The sequence below is a fragment of the Muntiacus reevesi genome, chromosome 20, assembly GCF_963930625.1.
Source record: "Muntiacus reevesi chromosome 20, mMunRee1.1, whole genome shotgun sequence".
NCBI lineage: Eukaryota > Metazoa > Chordata > Mammalia > Artiodactyla > Cervidae > Muntiacus > Muntiacus reevesi.
In genome coordinates, this window is record NC_089268.1 from 41,345,931 (window position 1) to 41,365,633 (window position 19,703).

Consider the following 19,703-nt stretch of genomic DNA (forward strand, 5'->3'; position numbering starts at 1 on the left):
TTAGAAATCTCTTTAACACTTGCACCCATTAGGGAGGTTGAGAGATGTGCAGAGCGTTTTCACTGAATTAGCCAAATCACGGATTTGACTGGGGAAGTTGTGGGAGGAAGGGGGTGGTTTTCTAAAGGATGGATGGCTTTGTGACCCCAGGTGTAAATCCTGCATGGATGCAGGACCACAGGGACGCTTGACTTCATAACCTACCCTGGGCGTCCCGGGTGAATGCGGTGTGGCTGGTGGGAGAAGCCCCAAGCCTGGGGTCTGGGCAGCGGTAGGAGGAAATGGTCCCACCTCTCTCTGAGCTAGGGTTTTGCTCATCACTAAAACGGGAAAATGATTCCTTATGCGAGATCATATCCTCAGCATCCTCTTGGTTTTTGTATTCCTTTGCTTTCCTGCCATGCAGAACAGCCCTTGTAAAATTTATTGGCACCCACTAAGCAAAAAAAATAATAATAATAAAAAGGGGGAGGGGATATACAGGGAAAGTTAACTGACTTCATGCTAATAGCATATAGATCCAGTGAGAAGGAAAGCCACCCTGTATAGAAACAAGGGGATTTTCACTGAGGGATTATTTTTAGGAGCCAAATTCCTGATTATTATTGTGATAAGAGACCTCCAGGGTGGTGGATCCGAAGCTTCGTGTGAGGCAGTGTAGGAGAAAAAACTTTTGCATATTTGTCCCCATCCCTGTGGTTTCGTCATTCCCAGAGCAGTATTCCTTGGCCCAGGCAAAGTATCCTTGCATCCCAGTTCCCCCAGGCTGGTTCTCCTCCAGGAGAATTAAAGGGGCATCTCAGGCATTGTCTGTTAGCCTGTGTGCACCACACGAAGCCTCTCAGTAGCCACCCATGGTCTCCTGAGTCTATGGTGAGCCCAGAAGGGATCCTTAGATGATAATAACATCCACATGGGAGCCAGTGTTATTCAACTGGAGGGCAGAGCATCGTCTGCTTGGGTGGGAAGCAGGTTAACTGGTCAGAAAATGCAAGACCTGGAGCTGAAAAGACCTGAGGCTGAATCTGTCCTCCACCACCGGAGCTTTGGGACTTGGTGCACACACGCTTCACGGTGCAGATGACACATGCGCCTTCCATCCGGCTCGTGTTGTAGTGTGAAGAATGAAAGTGGTTGTAAGAATGAAAGGAAAGTGAATCCAAGGTGTTAGCCGCTCAGTAGTGTTACTCTCTGCAACCCTGTGGGCTGTAGTCCCCCAGGCTCTGTCCCTGGAACTCTCCAGGCAAGCATACTGTAGTGGGTTGCCATTTCCTTCTCCAGGGGATCTTCTCAACCCAGGGGTTGAACCTGGGTCTCCTGCATTGCAGGCGGATTCTTCACCATCTGAGCCACCAGGGAAGAAAGGAAATTCGCTCAAAAGAACCAGTTCAGTAGGTGGGTAGTAGGTCCTCAGCAGTGTCAGTTTTACTTCCTTGCTTCCGCTTGGGTGGGACTTTGACCCTGAGAAGAGAAAGGTTAGGTCCTGAAAAGTGAATGAGTAAAAGGCTTCATGCTCTTACAAGAGCTTTTGGAAGAAGGGCCGGTTTAGCAAAGTCTGAAAAAAGGCTGAACTTTTCCAGTGAGCCTCATAAGCCATTTCACTCTGCCTGTGTTCCTGTGGCAGAGTCCCTAGGAGAGGTCCAGGAGCATCCCTCGCCATCACTGTTTCTATGAAGGAAGTTCCATGATCTCACGCTGGCTGTGTGCACATAACACTGTCTGGTTTTCCTGAGTGTGAGCTGGACTGGAGGGGTCATTTGATGGTTGAGCCCTGCACATCAGTGACCAATGCAGAAATGGGGGCTCATGCACCTCTCCTTTGCAGAAAGGATCTGGGCACCATGCCTGCTGAGGGACCCCCAGCCTGGGACGGCCCCCCTGGGGAGCCCTGGGCTTCCATCTCAGCAGCCGCCGCACCCCTCCGTCTCATGCTCCCCAGGCTCGACTTTTCTGAAGAGTACACGACATTTTGTCAGTATGATCGCAGGACGTTTTATCTGTGATGAGGCTACTTTATTCCTTTAGTGCTGGGCCCTGTGTCTCATTAGGGCTGTCTGTCGCCTCCCAGAGTCAGGAGCTGCCTGCTTCCTTTTACCTCCTTGGTGGCAGCTTAATATTCCGTGTCATTTTCTTCTCCCAACTCGTGTGTGTGTGTGCACACGCATGTGCTTGCACGCACACACCCATACAGCATGTTACAATGACGTGCTCACTGCACAGTCCCGGGTTCAAACCCCGGATGAGTCCCCCAAGATGAAAGGTTGTTGCTGAACCACACAAAGACGCTGGGATTCTTGGCCTCCGGAGGAGAAGAATTCAATCCGGGGCCAGAGACGAGGCTTGATCGCTCAGAGCTTTTGTGTAATAAAGTTTTATTAAAGTATAAAGGAGATAGAGAAAGCTTCTGACATAGGCATTAGAAGGGGGCAGAAAGAGTACCCGCTCGCTACTGTTAGCCATGGAGTTATATACTCTCCAATTAGTTATTACATTGAATCTAAAAGAATGTCTGGAGGTTGTAAAGACCTCACTAGACCTACTCCCATAATTTACATTTTAAGATAATAGGATTAGCCAGGTTTTTTCCAGAGACTGTCCGCAGGCAGGATACATTATTGTTATATAATCCTAAGGAATGTAGAGGGAAAATGTTTGTCCTTTCTTCCTCCTTGAGAATTCCAGACCCCTCTCCCCTTGGGGACCCCTAGACTTCTTATCAACCTGCCTAGGAAATGACTCTGTCACATTCCACTATTTTTTCACTTGACCTCCGTGTTCTGTGAGCCATCAGTGGCTGCATTATGCATTTAATGGGTTAACTGGTGCCTTAAAATAGCCAGAGCCCTCCTGCAGGCAGCGCTGACGCCTGTATAGTCCCTAGGCAGCCAAGGCAGACCGCTTGCCAAGCATTTTACACATGGGGCTTGGTGGATGTGAACTGTGACGAATCAGAAAATGGGTAGTGGTCGTCCTCGATGCAAAGCTCATTGCTGGCCCTGGGGTCCAGTGATTGGTGATAATCCTCCCAGCTCTAATGCCAGAAAAGCTCCAGCAGAGAAGCAATATCAAACACATTTTTGTCTGTGTTCCCTCCCCCGTCCCCTCAAAAGAAGAAAAATGCTCTGCTCTAGCATGTGTGTGATATAAGTGCCCCCACCTTGGGGATCTTACATGTGTTATTGAAGCAGATTATCTGGGATCATTGTAGTTTATAACTTTTTTTTTTTTAAGTAGACTTGATTGTTGAAAGTAGTTTTAGGTTTATAAAAAGTTGAGCAGAAAGTTCAGAGTTCCCAGACACCTAGAGTTTCCCGTTATTAAAATCTTGCATTTCAATGGTACATGTGTGACTTGTAACTGATGAGCTAATATTGATACATTATTATTAACTAAAGTCCATACTTTATATATTAGGATTTACTCTGTGCTCTCCATGCTGTAGGTTTTGATAAATGTGTGATATCACATATCCAGCCTTCCAGTGTCCTAGAAGATCGTTTCTCCACCCTAAAGATCCTTCATGCTTTGCCTAGAGCATGCTTTGCCTAGTTCCACACCCCACCCCCACCTCTGGCAATCACTGATCTGTTTCCATCTCTGAAATTCTCCCTTTTCTAGAACGTCATGCAGTTGGACTCCTGTAGTGTTGTAGCCTTTTCAGACTGACTGCTGTCACTCGGGAACATAAATTCACAGTACCTTCATGTTGTTCTGTGGCTTTGAAAGCTCATTTCCTTAGAGAACTGAATAGTACAAGTTTGTTCTTTAAGGCACGCATTTTCAGACCCTGGTGAAGAGGGAAGACAAGTGGGACAGACCCGTGTGCCCCAGAGCCGCCCCGGTCAGCTACCATTCGGGTCTCTGGGAGCCAAGAGACATTGCAAGAAGAACTCAGCTCATCCGTCATGTGGGGCTTGTGTTTGGAGGCGTCTCTGTGCTGGGATGTGGGTTTAATGAAACAGCTTCCACCAAAGACTGAGTCAGGCTGAGCGTGAACGTGATGAAATGTTTTAAATAGAACACTCACAGACTCTCTTACACTCGACTGAAGAGGTGTGACTGTTTTTATTAATGATTTTTCAACATTGAAGTAAATGGGGCCTCTGTCAGCCCCTCCATCTTTGCTCCAGTGTTTTCAACTTTTTTTTTTTTTTTTTGACATGGAGAATGTGGTCATGCAAACTAGCCTTCGAGGAGAGCAGACGGACTTTTCTCTAGGGGTGAAACAGGACCCAGAACTTCACTTGCAGACAAAGTTAGGGATTCCCAGTATAAGCATGTCACCAAAAGTGAGAGGTCCTCACTGACGCCCACTTCTGAGTCATGTCCTCACTCCTGGATGCAGGCAGAATGTGTACATTTGCAATAGGCTCGAGAAGAAAATGCTTTGTAAAACAGATGCCCTTCACATTTGTGAAAACAGGGATTCTCGTGAAGGAAAAGGGAGACAAATTTAAACAACAGACGTTTTGTTTTCTTTATATCTTGCTTTTGGTGATACATACATATGTGTGTGTATAGACAGAGCACCAATCTACTGTTGAAAAATACAGCCAAACAGCATAGATGTGCCTCTAGGCATGCACGGTTTAGATATGGTGGTCTGTAAGTAGCTAAAGGTACTTTACTGAACTTACACAAGAGCTGAGAATGATCATAAAAGGCGGTCATTCGCCAGATCAGAAAGCGACACTAAATAATTATCAGCCCAAAGTGAGGATGTTACCTCCCTGTCTTGGTTTCTTCATCCTGAATAGCAGTTGCAGGCGATCGTTTTAGAGGAGCTGGTTTAGTGGGGCTGGAGAGAGGGAGGGGAGGGGAGGGCAGGTTCCTCTTTGGAGCCGTGGGGAGTGGTGGGTGTGTCTGCAGCCACGGGAGGAGGGCGGGAAAGGGCACGGGAGGATGGGAGGTGACCACCCCTAAAAAAGAGAGGTGCTGGATACGAGGCATCCAGGGATGAAAGGCAGAGGGGGCCTCAAGCTGACACCAGCACAAAGGCTTTTCATGCTCCCATTTCATCCTCCGGTTTGCTTCAAGTGTTTGGAAAAGGATGTATTTATGTGATGAAAAAAGAGAAACTGGCTGTGTCGAGCTGCCAGGAGTTATATAACAGGTTTTGGTCTTGTATGGTCCTGCCCTCATGAATATATTTTCACTGGGGTTTAATCGGAGCCCATGAGCCTCGACAAGGTCATAAAATGAATTCATGGTTATTAGCGCAGAAAGGAACCTCACGCCTGGGGAGAAAGTAACTCAAGTATGACTCAGTGGGATCAGGGTGAGCGCCACGTCTGACGGGGGGCTGTGGAGTGAGGCAGCTGTGGTTCTCCTGGAACGGCGCCTGTGAAGGGCTCAGCGGGACCCAGGGAAGGTGCAGCTCCTCTCTGGGCGAGGAGCGTGAGCCCGGTGGAGTCCCGGCCGGGGTCGCAGGCCCAGGCAGCCTCTCTATAGCATCTAAACGTTGGCCTCTGTTGGTCGGTGGTACATTGCGGTGTTTTCACTCGTGGAGGGCAAACACAGAACCAGCCTTTCAGATTTGTCCTGAGCACCCATCACAGGCCGGGAGGTGTCCTGCACCCTGGGGGTAGAACGGTGAGCAAATCAGGCGGTGTCTCAGCACAGCACCCCCACTCCAGAACGTACAGTCTCTTGGGAGTTCCTGGGCAGAGGTGAAACAGAGAAATATGGAAGGAGAGAAAATGACGCATCAAAAGATAACACGTGGTGCGGGGAAAAAATAAGGCAGGCCAAAGAGGATGGGGAAAAGAAGGATGGAGAATAGTGAAACAGGGTGTTTGGTCTCACTCTATCTGAGAAGGGGGAGCAGGACGCGACAGGACACAGAGCAAGAAGGCTTGCAAGTGGAGGGAATAGCAGACGCACAGACCCAGAGGCACAAGTGTCTTTTGGAGTGAAAGGACCAACGAGAAGCCCAGCGTTACTGCGGTGCAGGGATGAAGGGGTGGGATGCAGACCACGCCGGGTTCACAGGGCTTTTTCTCCCAGTGAGAAGCTGGCTTGGCCTGGACTGTGGCTGTGGAGGCAGTGAGAAATAGTCTCATCCTAGCTGTATTTGGAAGAGAGAACCCCTTGGACCTGCTTGTGATTTGGATGCATGTGGTCTGGGAGGAGGAGCCCAGGAAAGTATGCCCAGGCTGCTGACTTGAACGCTGAAAGTGTAGGGACGCAGCTCTTGGAGTTGGGGAGGAACCCAGGAGGTGCCAGTGGGCAGGGGCGTATCAGGGGTCTGTTTGGGACACGTTCAGTTAGTTGCCAGTATACAGCCAGGTGGACGTCGCCAGGTGACGTGGTTGCCAGTATCCAAACAGGCCCTGGTGAAATGACTGGTTTTGCATGCATATTCTGGCTCCTCATTGAAGGCAGGAACTAGGTCTTAAACAGTAAGTCTCACGGTCTCAGTGTTACATTTTGAACTTGACTCAAACTGCAAAACCTGGAGCGTGAAACACTTAATATTTCTCAGCACCAGAGGGAGCCCCACATGGGCCTCAAGTTCAAGGAATTCAGACTCATTTCTGGTTTAAAGCGATATCATGTCACAAAATCCCACCATGTCCATTTCATATCCACAGTAGTACCTGTTGGCCTTGACAGCATGTTTTGAGGCAGATAATGCTCCTCTGTAAGGGAATTTCAAGCGGGCAGACCCAGCCATATACATTCTCATTGAAAAATCTGTCAGTATGATTTCATTAATTGTTAATGATCAGTTAAACTTTGAGAATGTTTACGTCCTTCTGACAAACCTAATTACAAAATGAAAATAATTTTGTTACGACTACTTCAGTGTGCTTATTTGAGATATGTACAATGAGAGTTTAACTTTCACCCAAGGATAGACAAAACCTTACTTTAGTTCACGTATATCCAGACCCCCCAAAAAAGTGCATTATCTAGATAATTCAGGCTACGGCATTAGGGAGGGAAGAATATTCATGAGGATAAGTATTAGCAAGGATAAATAATTAGGAGAAAAATAACATGGGGCCTGAGCCATGCAGTCGACTGCATACCGTGATCAGATGACCTGAATCTTTTGCTCCTAATTTGTATGGACCCAGCTGAAGGGGTGGCGTCTTTTCCTGGGATGGCAGAGCTCTCTGGGGAGAAGACAAAGCGAGCTTTTAGGAGGAAGGGACCAAAGGCAAGCCTTTGAAGTGACAGGGAAGATTTCCCCAAAGCTCTCTGGGTTAAAATAAATCCCATTATCATCACCCTTTTCAGCATATGTCTCAAATATTCTCCTCTCTCCTCCTCACTTTTCTTTCATGCATTTTTAGGTAAGCTGTTCAAGCTATCGGCCACCTCTCAGAATTTCATTCTAAGACCTGCTCTCAGAGTTTTGAGATGATAGAACAATGAAGGGCTTTTAAAATGCCCCCAAATATGGTGTATATGATGGGGGAGCAGGTACATCTATATCATTCCTCATGGAGTCATCAGTAACATTACTCGTCACAAAGGCTTTGAAGCCATCGTCTTAATAAGTCTGTCGCACTTGGCAACATGTAAAAGTCTTCAGATAGATTTGTACACAGTAGAAGTTATTTTCAGAATGTGAATATTGGCTGCTCTGGGGAATGTGTGTGATATGGCTGACACAGCAAGAACCTCTTGGTTAGTAGTTGTTGGGCTGACTGTCAGCACAGCTCTGTCCGGGAGCAGGGGGTCACCTAGGAAATGCAGCTAACAGACCCCACTTGAAGCAGGATTTGTTCCCTCCACTCTGTGTATGAGGCTCATGGCTTTAAGCGGTTTGGGACAGGGTTCATGGAGCCGGCTCCAGGCTGGTCCTCCCACTTGGAGCTCAGTGGGCGTCCCCATCTGATATGTAACTTGTAGGTATGTCTGCTTACATCTGCCTGCTGGGAACATCACTCTGTAATTGAGTATCAGCTGTCATATATAGAGAGACACTTGATTCGCCTAGCAGATGTAAGGCTGATGCTATTTCACCAATTTTCGTATCATGGAACAAATCCATAACCTCGGGTCATTGGATTCTATTTATTCCAAGTAACACTCACCACTTTTGGGGTAGTGGAAATGTTAAGTTCATCTCTTCTGGTGATACTACAGTATCTTTGTTCACAGGGACAGAGATCAGTAACATAGGAAAAAAGAAAATGGGCTTGGGGGCCACAGGGACTGGGATTAAATTCGAACTCCCATCAGGGTATAGTTCTGACATTAGGTCACTGCTTCAATCTCTTTGACACTTAGAGTTCCTTTTTTGTAAAATCGGAACAACAGAATTTTTCTCACTAGTTTACTGTGAGTATCAAATAAAATACTTTTTGTGAAGTATGTACCTAAATGTTTAACAGATAGTTGGAACTCAAAATTTTTTAAATTCTCTTTTCATTATTCAGATAATCCATAACAATGAAATTTTCCCCCAGATAATATGAACATTTATATGGGCTCATGCCCACACACTGGAGAAGGAAATGGCATCCCGCTCCAGTATTCTTGCCTGGAGAATCCCGTGGACAGAGGAGCCGGGCAGGCTACAGTTCACGGGATCACAAGAGTTGGTCACGACTTAGCAATTAAACCACCACCATGCCCACACACATACTATAGTAATAGGCTTTCATATAAATTCATTCTAAAAAAAAATTAAAAATTAAAAAAAAATTCATTCTAGTTGTTTTTTCTCAAAAACAGTCTTCTATGGAGCAAATAAAATTATATCATTCAAGAAATGCATCTAAAACAAGATTAATCGCAGTTATAAAAGAAAATAGGTTAAGTAGAAAAGCCATAGTCCATGTAAATTACATGAAAATTTACTTCTTTTTTTTTAATGAAAATTTACTACTTTTAAAGTGAGATATTTTAATTATTTATGTGTTTCTGGAAGTGTGTGTGCCTGTGCATGAAATTCAACAGAGCATTTTCAATATTATTGTATTTAGTCAATACAGCCATCTTTCCATATCTGTGGGTTCCACACCTGTGGAGTCAACCAATCACAGATTGAAAATATTTATGGGCAAAAAATTTCTAGAAAGTTCCAAAAAGCAAAACTTGAGTAGTTTCCAGGCAACAATTTACATTATATTACAAGTAGTGTAGATGAGTTAATGTATGCAAACAATGTGTAGGTTATATGCAGATACTGTGCCCTTTTATATGGACTTGAGTATCCTTTCAGTCATTTCAATTTATTGAAATTTATGGTAGTACATGGCGCATGTGTGGTGCTCTAGTTGTGTCTGACTCTTTGTGACCCTATGGACTGCAGCCTGCTAGGCTCCTCTGTCCATGGGATAACACTGGAGTGGGCTGCCACGCTCTCCTCCAGGGGATCTTCCCGACCCAGGGATCGAACCCGTGTCTCCTGCGGCTCCTGTGTTGGCGGGCGGTTTCTTTACCAGTAGCACCACCTGGGAAGCCTGCATGGCCCATAAGCAGCCTAGAAAAACAATAGCTACTGAAAGGATGCTGGGCTTCCCCTGCTTTTGGTATTTGTCTTCCAGATAGAAGAGAGGCTGACTGGAATACCCGGGGCTTGAGCGTGTAGCTGGGCCAGGCACGTGAACTGCTGTGTATTCATTGCACCCTCAAACCCCCTGAAGCGTTGCTCAGGTTTCAGGTCCTCGGGCAGCCCTCCCTGTTTTCTCCAGCTCTCTCTGGTTCTCCTCTTCCTAAATTCCTAGAACACGCCTTCATTTGTCCAGCAAATGTTTATTTTCAACTACATGCCAGGTGTTCTTTTCGGGGCCAGGGACACAGTGATGAACACATAAGTGCCTGCCTCATGAAGCTAAAGTACAGTCTTAACTCTGATGCCTGTTCGGCGCTGTCGTCGGTGAGGACAGCATCTGTCCAGTGAGTTAATAAAGCACAGGAACACACTTGGGGTGTGAGTCACACGCAGCGCCCAGCGCCTGAACACTAAGCAGGTGTTCCGGCATCCTGGGGAGGGGGGGCCATTGACCTGTTTTAACAAAGACCAGCTACAGAGCGGATACACAGTAAAACTGTATTTTTGAATACTGGATGGACTTTGACTGGCTTCTCTATATGATAAACACAGGTACAGCAGAAAATTAAGAGACTTAATTACATGTGTTGGTAGAGGCAGATTGGGGAACTGAGTCTTTTCTTCCGATCAGCTTACGTGCGAATGTATGTTTGTGTACATGTGTATATGCAATAAAACAAGGATAAAACGTCTTCATCTTTTCCTTCTTTCCCTTCTCCCTGTCTCTCACTGTTCCCACAGGTCAGCGTGGAAGTTTTGGTAGAGTATCCTTTTTTTGTGTTCGGACAGGGCTGGTCATCCTGTTGCCCAGAGAGGACCAGCCAGCTCTTTGATTTGCCGTGTTCCAAACTCTCCGTCGGGGACGTTTGTATCTCGCTCACCCTCAAGAACCTGAAGAACGGCTCTGTTAAAAAGGGCCAGCCCGTGGATCCGGCCAGCGTCCTGCTGAAGCACTCGAAGGCCGACGGCCTCGCGGGCAGCAGACACAGGTATGCCGAGCAGGAAAACGGGATCAGTCAGGGAAGCGCCCAGATGCTCTCTGAGAACGGCGAACTGAAGTTTCCCGAAAAAATAGGATTGCCGGCCGCACCCTTGCTCACCAAAATAGAACCCAGCAAGCCCGCGGCCACGAGGAAGAGGAGGTGGTCAGCGCCCGAGACCCGCAAACTGGAGAAGTCGGAAGACGAGCCACCTTTGACTCTTCCCAAGCCTTCTCTCATTTCTCAGGAGGTTAAGATTTGCATCGAAGGCCGCTCTAACGTAGGCAAGTAGAAGCCGCGTGGGGAAGGGAAAGCTGGCCCTCCTTTATCGTTTGTATCCAGATTACAGATGTACTGTAGGCTAAATAACTCAGTATTTACATGTTATCCTCTTACTTTAGGGTTCTGTTATAACCTTGTCATTAGACTTACAGCGGGCGTTGGGCAGGTGATTTGGTGCATATGCTTTTTCCGGGCATGTCTCTCAGCGGGTGGGTAGGTGGGGTGCCAGGGTAGGTCCAGCCCAGGCTCCAGGCAGGTGGTGGGCATCCTGGTTGAGATGAAGGTGGCCCCATGGCACCCGCCTTTTCTGGCATCATGGATGCACCCACGGGGGCACCGACTTCCACTGGCTTCAGAGGGATGGTCTGCGGGAAGGGAGCTGCGTCAGGGGCGTGTGCGCGTGCCTGTGTGCCAGGGAGGGTGCCTGGGTGACACTTCCGTGAGGGTGGCTCTCTCTCTCTGCCTCCCTCTGTCTTGCTCTCGGCACCAGACTGGAGGTCTGGGGGAATGTCCTCAGGAGGTTCCCCTGTGCAGAGTCGGCATCGGGGCCTCTGAGAGAGGTACCAGACAGCAGATGGAAAGTTAACCGTGTAAAAGAACATTTCCCCCTCCCCCCCAACTTACTTTACAATAAAAGCAACTTTTAATCGTAGAGATAAATATATATATATATTTCCCCCTATGGGGCCTGACTGCACTGATATTTTTTTAAAGAGCAACTGCCACCCATGGGATTTCGTTTCTGCTTTACCAGTGCAGTACTGATGTCTCCAGGGCGTCGTGGTGGGCAGGCGGCCCCTGCTGGCATCGCTCCGCACTGGTTGGGGGGGGCGCTGGGCAGCAGGGGTGGGGAGAGTGAACACCCCCTCCGGTCTCTGTGCAGTGTTAGGAGAACCAATCAGGTTAATTGCATTGACTTCGCTCCCAAGAGATAAGACACAACCTGCCCTTCAAAAGAGCTGCAGAAGCTCTTTGCTTTGGGTTTGCAAATCTTTTGTCTTTTAACTCTAGTACTGTTTATAGTTCATGACAATGGACAACTCGGGTGCCACTTTTTTCAGATTCCAGTGTGACGTGAGGAATTAAGATTTTGAAGATAAGCATATATATTACTATCTCTAAGTACTTAAAATACCGTTCACACTTTATTACCAAGCATCTTGGTCTCTCATTCAACAAGTACTGTATCTCACTTTAAACTCTTTGGGAAGAAAAACAGAAAAGAAAAAAAAAAAAACTAAGTTGCTTTCTTTCTTTCTTTTTTTTTTTTTTTTTTTAAACACTGTAACTACATTTCAGCTCTGCAGAGTTTCTCACGGAGCAAGATGCTGAAAGTTTCAAAGTGGTTTCAAGGAATGAATGTGAATTATGAACTTGTATGTGACAATGAATGACCACCAAGTACAGCCTGACAGGAGGCACTCTTCACTTTGATGTCTCAGAAAGGATTTAAAAAGCATATGCAGAGCTGGCAGAGGAACTGAGAGGGAAGGGATGGGAAAAAAAAATACTCACTTTTGTCCAGTGTTTTTCTTTTTAAGACGAACTTTTAAAGAACCTTGCGATTTGCACATCTTGAGTTTATAAATTTGTGTGATATTCCTGCAGTTTTTATTCAATAACATTGTGGGAAAGGCTTGGGGGACTGAACGAGCATAAATAAATGTAGCAAAATTACTTTCTAACCTGCCTAAACTCTAGGCCTTTTATAAGATTATGTTCCTTTCAAGATTCATTTTTGGTCTTCTTACCGTATCTGTCACATAAAACCAGGTCTTAGCAGGACAACTCTGAGAATTTTCTTCAGATTCATTGAGAGAGTTTTCCATGAAGACATTTATCTATGTGAGCAAGTTTGTTTTTTTTTTTTTCTAAGAAAACAATTATTATTGTTGTTATTAATGTTATTTTCAAAATGACTTTCTTTTTCCATCTGAAATCAAGATTTAATGTTTGGTACAAACCCAGAAAGGGTCTTTCACAGTTGAGACCTTTTATCCCCAGAGATCTGAAATATTGTTTGTGGGTTTTGAGTGTGCATTTTCAAGTGCTTAAAAGTTTTATAAAGAGAGAGAAATTTTTAAATATTCTTACTTGGAATGGCTGCAACGAATCTGAACAAATACCTGATTTTTCTTTTACCATTGAAAATAGTACTTTTTCCATCTCACAGATTTTTAAAAAATTCTTGTCAGCCCACATTCTGGCTTTCCAGTATTCCTTCACATTTAGCTCTCAGCAGAACTGATGATTTTTAGAAACCATTTCTGGGGTGTACCAAAAACATTGGAATAGGTTTTGAACTGCTAGATCCAGTCCTTGACTTTCTTCGGTTTTCATTACCCTCTCAGCATGCTAGCAGAGAGCTGAGTGAGTCCATTCTTGCAGTCATATTGCTTATTTAGTGCTGTATTTTTTTTAAACGTCTCTGTTCAGAGAACTTGCTTAATCTTCCATATATTCTGCTCAGGGCACTTGCAATTATTAGGTTTTGTTTTTCTTTTTTTGTTTTGACGGTAAGAGGAATACGGGGCTGCCATACAGACTGTCCTCATCAGTACCACTAACGACAGTGATTCACGTGGACTCAGAGAAACACCCACCACCTTTTGGCTTCTTTTGAGTATTGAACTAACCGGATCCACACCTCCAACACTAAAACGGGAAAACATGCGTGGTTTGGAGCAATAGGAACATCATCATTGTTTTTCGTGCTTCTGTTTCAGGTATAGGAATTATCGAAGAATCGGTTCTTTCTAAAGATTGTCCCATTTCACCTTCTTGCTTCTTTAGCGTGTGCAATACTTTCCGTGCCAATAGAGTCTGATCAGTGTGCGCTCTAGAGAAAGTGTAGGTAGGCCCCTCTTGGCTTTTTCCTTATTCTCTCCATCCTTTTCCTGTGCCGGCCAGAGAAGGGCTGGAAGGAAGGAGCCAGGTAGGGGAGAGCCTCCTGCTGTGCGATCGCCCTGCTCGGGAAAACCAAGGCCCGGGGGCAGGGAGCTCTGGGGGGAGCCCCGCGTTTCCCTCGCCCTGTTGCGGAAAAGAGCAAAGGACATGGAGGGGAAGAACGCACTCTTCCCCTCCTCACCGCGAGGAACAGTGGCGCGCAGGCGGGAAGGAGGCAGACCCATTTCTAAGGCGCACTCTGGAGCAATCGAGCCAGGATCAGCCCCTGTTCCACGGTCCTTTCCTCGAGTAGGTGGGCCCCCCGCTCAGGTCTGTGTCCTGGAGACTTGGAGCCGCGCCTCCTCCGAGCCTGGGCGGGAAGCGTGGTCCACCGCGTGCGCGCCTTCCGAGCCTCCGGCGCGGGTGACTGCGGAGGGGCCGGGCCTCCTGCGGACAATGGTCACCGCCCCTCTGTGGCAGCTGTCGCCTCCAAATAGGAAGGCCATCCGGAGAACAGGGGCCCTCCTCTCGTTGGCAGACGTGGGCAAGCCCCGGGGCCCCCAGAGCAGCCCGGTCACGGCGCCCGCGTAGCCCACCTAGCAGTGCCGGGCGTAGAAACCCTCCGGAGCCGCGCAGCTTGCGAGGAGCAGCCATGTGCCTCGGTACTGTGTCCACTTTGCAATATTTACCTAACCCATCTTTCGTTCTTACCCATTTTCCATTTTTAAACTAGTAACAGCAGGCCTTTTGCGTTTACAGTGGAACACAATCACCAAATTAGTCAGGGCGAAAAGAAAAAAAAAATTCACCAACAAACAAGGACCTCTCTTTCTAGGGATTTCTAAATATATAAAATGACTGTTCCTTAGGATGTTTCAACTTCAGAATTATTTCAGTTTGGGCCACCTTGGGGGCGGGGCGGGGCGGCTAGAGAGATGGATACCACTTACCTCAAATCTTTTCAAGTGGAAATCCAAAATTGCTTTTTTCATTTGGACGTTCAGGATGATTTTCTATGTCGGTCAATTTTGTGTCTTTTCCAACTCACCCCCCGTTTGTTTTGGGAGGAATGTTTTTTTTTCTCTCCCCCATTGCTGTCCTCAATCCCATTTCTCACCCTGAATCATGACCCTATGTGTGTCCTGTTAGGTGAGCGCGTTGGGTTTTCTCGCCCACCGGGAAATGGCAGCACTCCTCCTCCCCCCAAGGAACTCTGCAGAACCTTTCACACCTCTAACTCAGGGACGGGGCTGGCGTGTGTGTGGTACACTGACGTGTCCAGAAGCAGCACTTTGACTGTTCTGGGAGTAGGGTTGTACAACTTCAAGGAATGTTTGGATTTCCTGCATCTTGTGGATTTCTCCTTAGATACCACATAGATCGCAATATAATGCTGCATGTTCAAGACGAACAGTAGCTCCTAGAAATCATAAAATCCACTCTTTGCACATAGTTCGATCTTTACTGAAATATGTTGCCAAAATTTATTTTTGTTGTATAGCTTTGGAATTTTTTTTTTTTTTTTTAAGGAAACAATTAACAATACCCTTTAACATCTGTGACTACTAAGGAAACCTGTTTCTTTCATGGAGAAGAAAAAATCTCAAACGCTTTTGAAGACACTAAATGCCATGCTATTTCAGATCTGGGTGAAGAAGCAGAGCTCTGAGGACAGAAGGCCAGGCTTTTTGAGCTGTGTTGGTTGTCATGGCTACTGTTTGATGAACTGTAAGCAGCTCGACAAACCGTGGTCCATTTCCTCCTAAAACCCTTTGCACATCCTATCTCCTAGTCACCCATGATAATCCCAGGTGAAAAAAGGGCCAGCAGTCTCCATGGTCCAATCCTGCTTCTTCAGGGTGATGTGAAAGCAAGGGGAATTACACTGTGTGGCTTTTCAAGTGAAGCAGAAGCCTTTGCTTCCACCTTTGTTTTCAACCCAGAATTTCTGAAATAGAAAATTTAAGAACACATCCAGTAATAACTATACAGAGAACATACTTTTCTATAAAGCACATGCCTATGCCATTGTGTTACATTGGTTTCCTCTTTTTTTTCTCCACGGACAGTGTTGTGTTTCTGTTGATAGGGGAACTCCAAACTGTTTGCACACCTCTACTCCGGAGCTAAGATTTCTTTTACATAGATGACCTCGCTTCAAATAAGTTACCTTAATGATAGGATCTTTTCTTGTAGCACTATACCTTGTGGGAATTTTTTTTTTAATGTACACCTAATTTGAGAAGCTGAAGAAAAAAAAAAACTTTGAAGCACTCACTTTGAGGAGTACAGGTAATGTTTTAAAAAATTGCACAAAAGAAAAATGAATGTCAAAATGATTCATTCAGTGTTTGAAAGATATGGATCTGTTGAAACAATGAGTTTCATACCTTGTTTGTAAAAAAAAAAAAGCATAAAGGTTGAAAGTTACATGTTTTTTTGTATATAGAAATATGTCATGTCTAAATGATCAGATTTGTATGGTTATGGCCTGAAAGAATTACTACTTAAAAGGCTCTTCAACTATACCTATGCTTCCTCTAGGTTTTTGTTACATAGAACCCTCTTCTGAGGGAGAGTAATTCTGTATTTTGCAATTAGAGAATACTGTTCATTCCTATGCCGAAAGTACTTCTCTGAGCTCCCTTCTTAGTTTAAACTCTTAAGCCATTGCAACTCCTTTTTCTCCAGAGATGATGTTTGACATTTTCAGCACTTCCTGTTCCAGTAAACCCAAAGAATATAATTCTGAACAAGAAGTGTTTGTAACAAGGGATCCTGGCTACCAAGAAAATGGGACTCATCACGAGGACACACACACAAAAATGTTCAGCCTTCTCTCCCCCCCGACACCTCATTTCAATGGCGGGGGGTGGGGGGGTTAAACAAGAATTTCAGTTGAGATGCCTCGTTTCACATTGGTTTTATTTTGACTTTTTTTTTTTTTTACCATTAAGAGGCCAAAATTAATGTGGAGCAACTTCTCAGAAGTCATATTCTGTCCAGAAATCAAGCCAGCCAGCAGAAACTGGACAGCTGGCAGGGGAGGGGCAGGATGTTGAGCAGATCCCCCCTCCAGTTCTTAAAATTCAGAATCTGAGCCCCTCCCTTACATTACACTCGATGTTTCTGGTAGCTGACATTCACCTGTACGAAGGCGGGAGGGAACTGCGGCTTCAGTTTCTCATGTCCTCACGACTTGCATACAAATGGTTCAGCTGTATTAAAATTAAGTGCTTTTGGCCAATAGGTAGTAGCTCTCCAGTAACCGTCTCTTAAGGATTTCCGTCACTTTTCTTATCTGAAAGGACTCCAGTCTTCCACTGCAGATAATTGGAGACTTCACCCAAGTTTTCTTTCCCTTTAGTTTGTTCGTTTGCTGTCTGGGATGGCCGATGAGCCAGTCTCCTTTTCCATGGCCAGTCTGAAGGCCCCCTTTGGAAGTGCTGTTTACAGTCATCCTTGCCAAGGTAACAGTAACTGTCCTCTGGAATAAATGGCAAGTCTGAACGGTTACCAAGCTGGGTGTGTAGGTTTTCTCTGGTTCCCAACTCGAACCGCCTACTCTTCAATTAATCCAGTTCAGGAGTGGGGTGAATTTCTTTATTGTCAGTGAACATTAAACTTGATACCTGTGTGCATCAGTTCTGTGAATACTGCCCTTTTGGCCTTTTAGGGGAGGTTTTTTTTTTTTCCTCCTCAGCCTTCACTGTTCCCTGTATACCCAAATTAGTGTCAGCTGAAAGGCTCCAGCAGAGCCCTGCCAGTATTTTCTGGTGGCCTTTGGTTACGACAAGAGTCCTAATTTCTAGCTAGTGGGGTCCTGGCCCCGGGGCCATCTCTGAGAGTCACACTGATGTTGTTTTTCTAATATCAGCTCACGACCTACCAACCTTCCAATCGTACGCCTCCCACCGACCAAGGAAAAAGAGACACCAGAACTTTGAGGGCACTATCAGACTGACATGGCCAGTACAGAGGAGAACTAGGGAAGGGATGATGATTTGCACCTTATTGAAAAGAAAAATTTAAGTGCATACATAGTTAAGAGCTTTTATTGTGACAGGAGAACTTTTTTCCATATGCGTGCATACTCTCTGTAATTCCAGTGTAAAATATTGTACTTGCACTAGCTTTTTTAAAACAAATATTAAAAAAAAAAATGGAAGAATTCCTATTCTATTTTCTAATCGTGGTGTGTCTATTTGTAGGATACACTCGAGTCTGTTTATTGAATTTTATGGTCCCTTTCTTTGATGGTGCTTGCAGGTTTTCTAGGTAGAAATTATTTCATTATTATAATAAAACAATGTTTGATTCAAAATTTGAACAAAATTGTTTTAAATAAATTGTCTGTAAACCAGTACAAGTTTATTGTTTCAGTATACTCGTACTAATAAAATAACCGTGCCAATTGCAAACGTGTCTGTGCATGTGTCAGGTCCTCAGAAACCAGGGAGGCTGAGGAAGTGGTGGTCCTTCTTCCTTCTTGATCCGCGGTGATCCCTGGGTAGGTTTTTGGTGGCAAGGGTGACATAAGGCTTTGTTGCCTTTCTTACTAATTTTGGGGAGTGGGAAGAGGGTTCCGTCATGCTTGAGATGAGAATCAGATAAAAGGCAGGTTTCAACATCTGATGTTTCAGCTTGTTCCATTTGTTTCTCCTCTCTGCACACTGCTGTTTTTACAAGAGATTTTTTTTGCTTCTTAGCAGTATTTGGCATCTTTGTGAGCTCGTAGCATTATCGATATGTTTCTGTATGCTTTGCTGCACACTGGTTAATGGCCTGAAGGTGGAAAGTTTGTCTGTGTTTCTTGGAGTTCACGCCTGTTTTTGCATGGTGCCCGCTCTCAGATGGAGGAGGCTTGGCAGTTGCCCCAGAAGGGAATTCCTCCAGGACCCAGTCAGGTAAGGCCCTCTGCCTGCATCTGCACGTGTGTCTGTCCAGTCCTTCCAGCCCTCAGGTTCTGCAGTGCTGGAAGAGAACTCTTGGCATCCAGTTCAGCGTTGTTGCTTATCCCAGGCAGGGACAGGCATCTCCTTTCCGGTTAGTCATCTTGCTTCGGTGTATGGGGACATCTCACCAGGACTCTGCTGTTAGGCCTGTGGCATCGAGGTCCTGTTGTACTAAGAATGCTAGTGTGAACGAATGTTGGTGTGTAAATTAGTGATGCACTGAGACTTGAAACCCAGACAACAAGGCTGTCCAAGCCCTCGTCCTCCAGAACAGTCTGGGCAGACGTGGGCCGCTCTGGTGCAGCAGTCTGAACCGCCTCCTGCTCTACCGTTGTTAATAGTAGCTGCTAATGGTCCTGACAAGTTTGGGTTCCAAGAGCTGTGAGTCGTACCTGAATCATTCTGGTTGATGAGAGGAAAGTCTTTGCTTTGCAGGTGGCAACTCAGTCAACCTTGAAACAGCCAGGAGCCTACAGTGCACAGGAAGCCCTGTACAATAGCAGGTCTGACGGCGTCCAGGGCAGGCTCCCCCATGCCCACTGCTACTGGAGGCAAGGATGAACCTGCAGAGGGTCAGGGAACCTTAGAAGTGAAACCTCTGCTTCAGCATGGTCCTGATGAGGTTCTGGCTTCTGCGATCATGTTTTCACTTCCCTAAAAACCAGGTGAGGGAGGAACCTGCCTCACTCCCCTTGGCGGAAACAGAGCAGGTAGTCTGGAAAATCTTTGCACAAGATGGATAAAGCAGGCACATGTCCTCACGGATAGGACTGGACAGCCCCAAGCGAGACAGGAGTATGAAGAATGCTGTTCTGGAAGTTTCCTGACTACTTACTGGCAGTCCCTTAAGAGCTTTAAGACTTCTCCACTTCTTTCCCTTCTTTTGCCATGAAGGATCTCTTAAAACTAATGAACTCAAGGGCTCAAGTGTAACATACATCTACCACAGGTACAGAGGTTCACACCTCAAGACAACCAGGCAGAAAAGGTGGGGTACCTCCAGCTGCAACGCACATCCAGCTAGAGGTTCAGTATCCTTCAGACTCTCATCTCAAGTGTGTGGGCATTCGTGTTCCTATAAGGATT

At 45.9% G+C, this 19,703-nt stretch overlaps 1 protein-coding gene across 12 annotated transcripts in view; it reads left to right on the top strand.

Moving 5' to 3' along the window:
* Positions 1-18,077, top strand: part of ATXN1 (ataxin 1) — a 403,803-nt gene extending 385,726 nt beyond the window's left edge. For 11 of the 12 annotated variants that reach the window (XM_065911935.1, XM_065911944.1, XM_065911940.1 and 8 more), the window contains 2 exons: positions 10,256-10,778; positions 12,076-18,077. In XM_065911935.1, coding sequence (XP_065768007.1) covers positions 10,256-10,778; positions 12,076-12,170 — 618 coding nt within the window. In that variant the 3' untranslated portion in view covers positions 12,171-18,077. Of the gene's footprint in view, positions 1-10,255; positions 11,437-12,075 lie in introns of those variants that run through there. The other variant, XM_065911946.1, reaches the window with a different exon arrangement.
* The last annotated feature ends 1,626 nt before the right edge of the window (positions 18,078-19,703 follow it).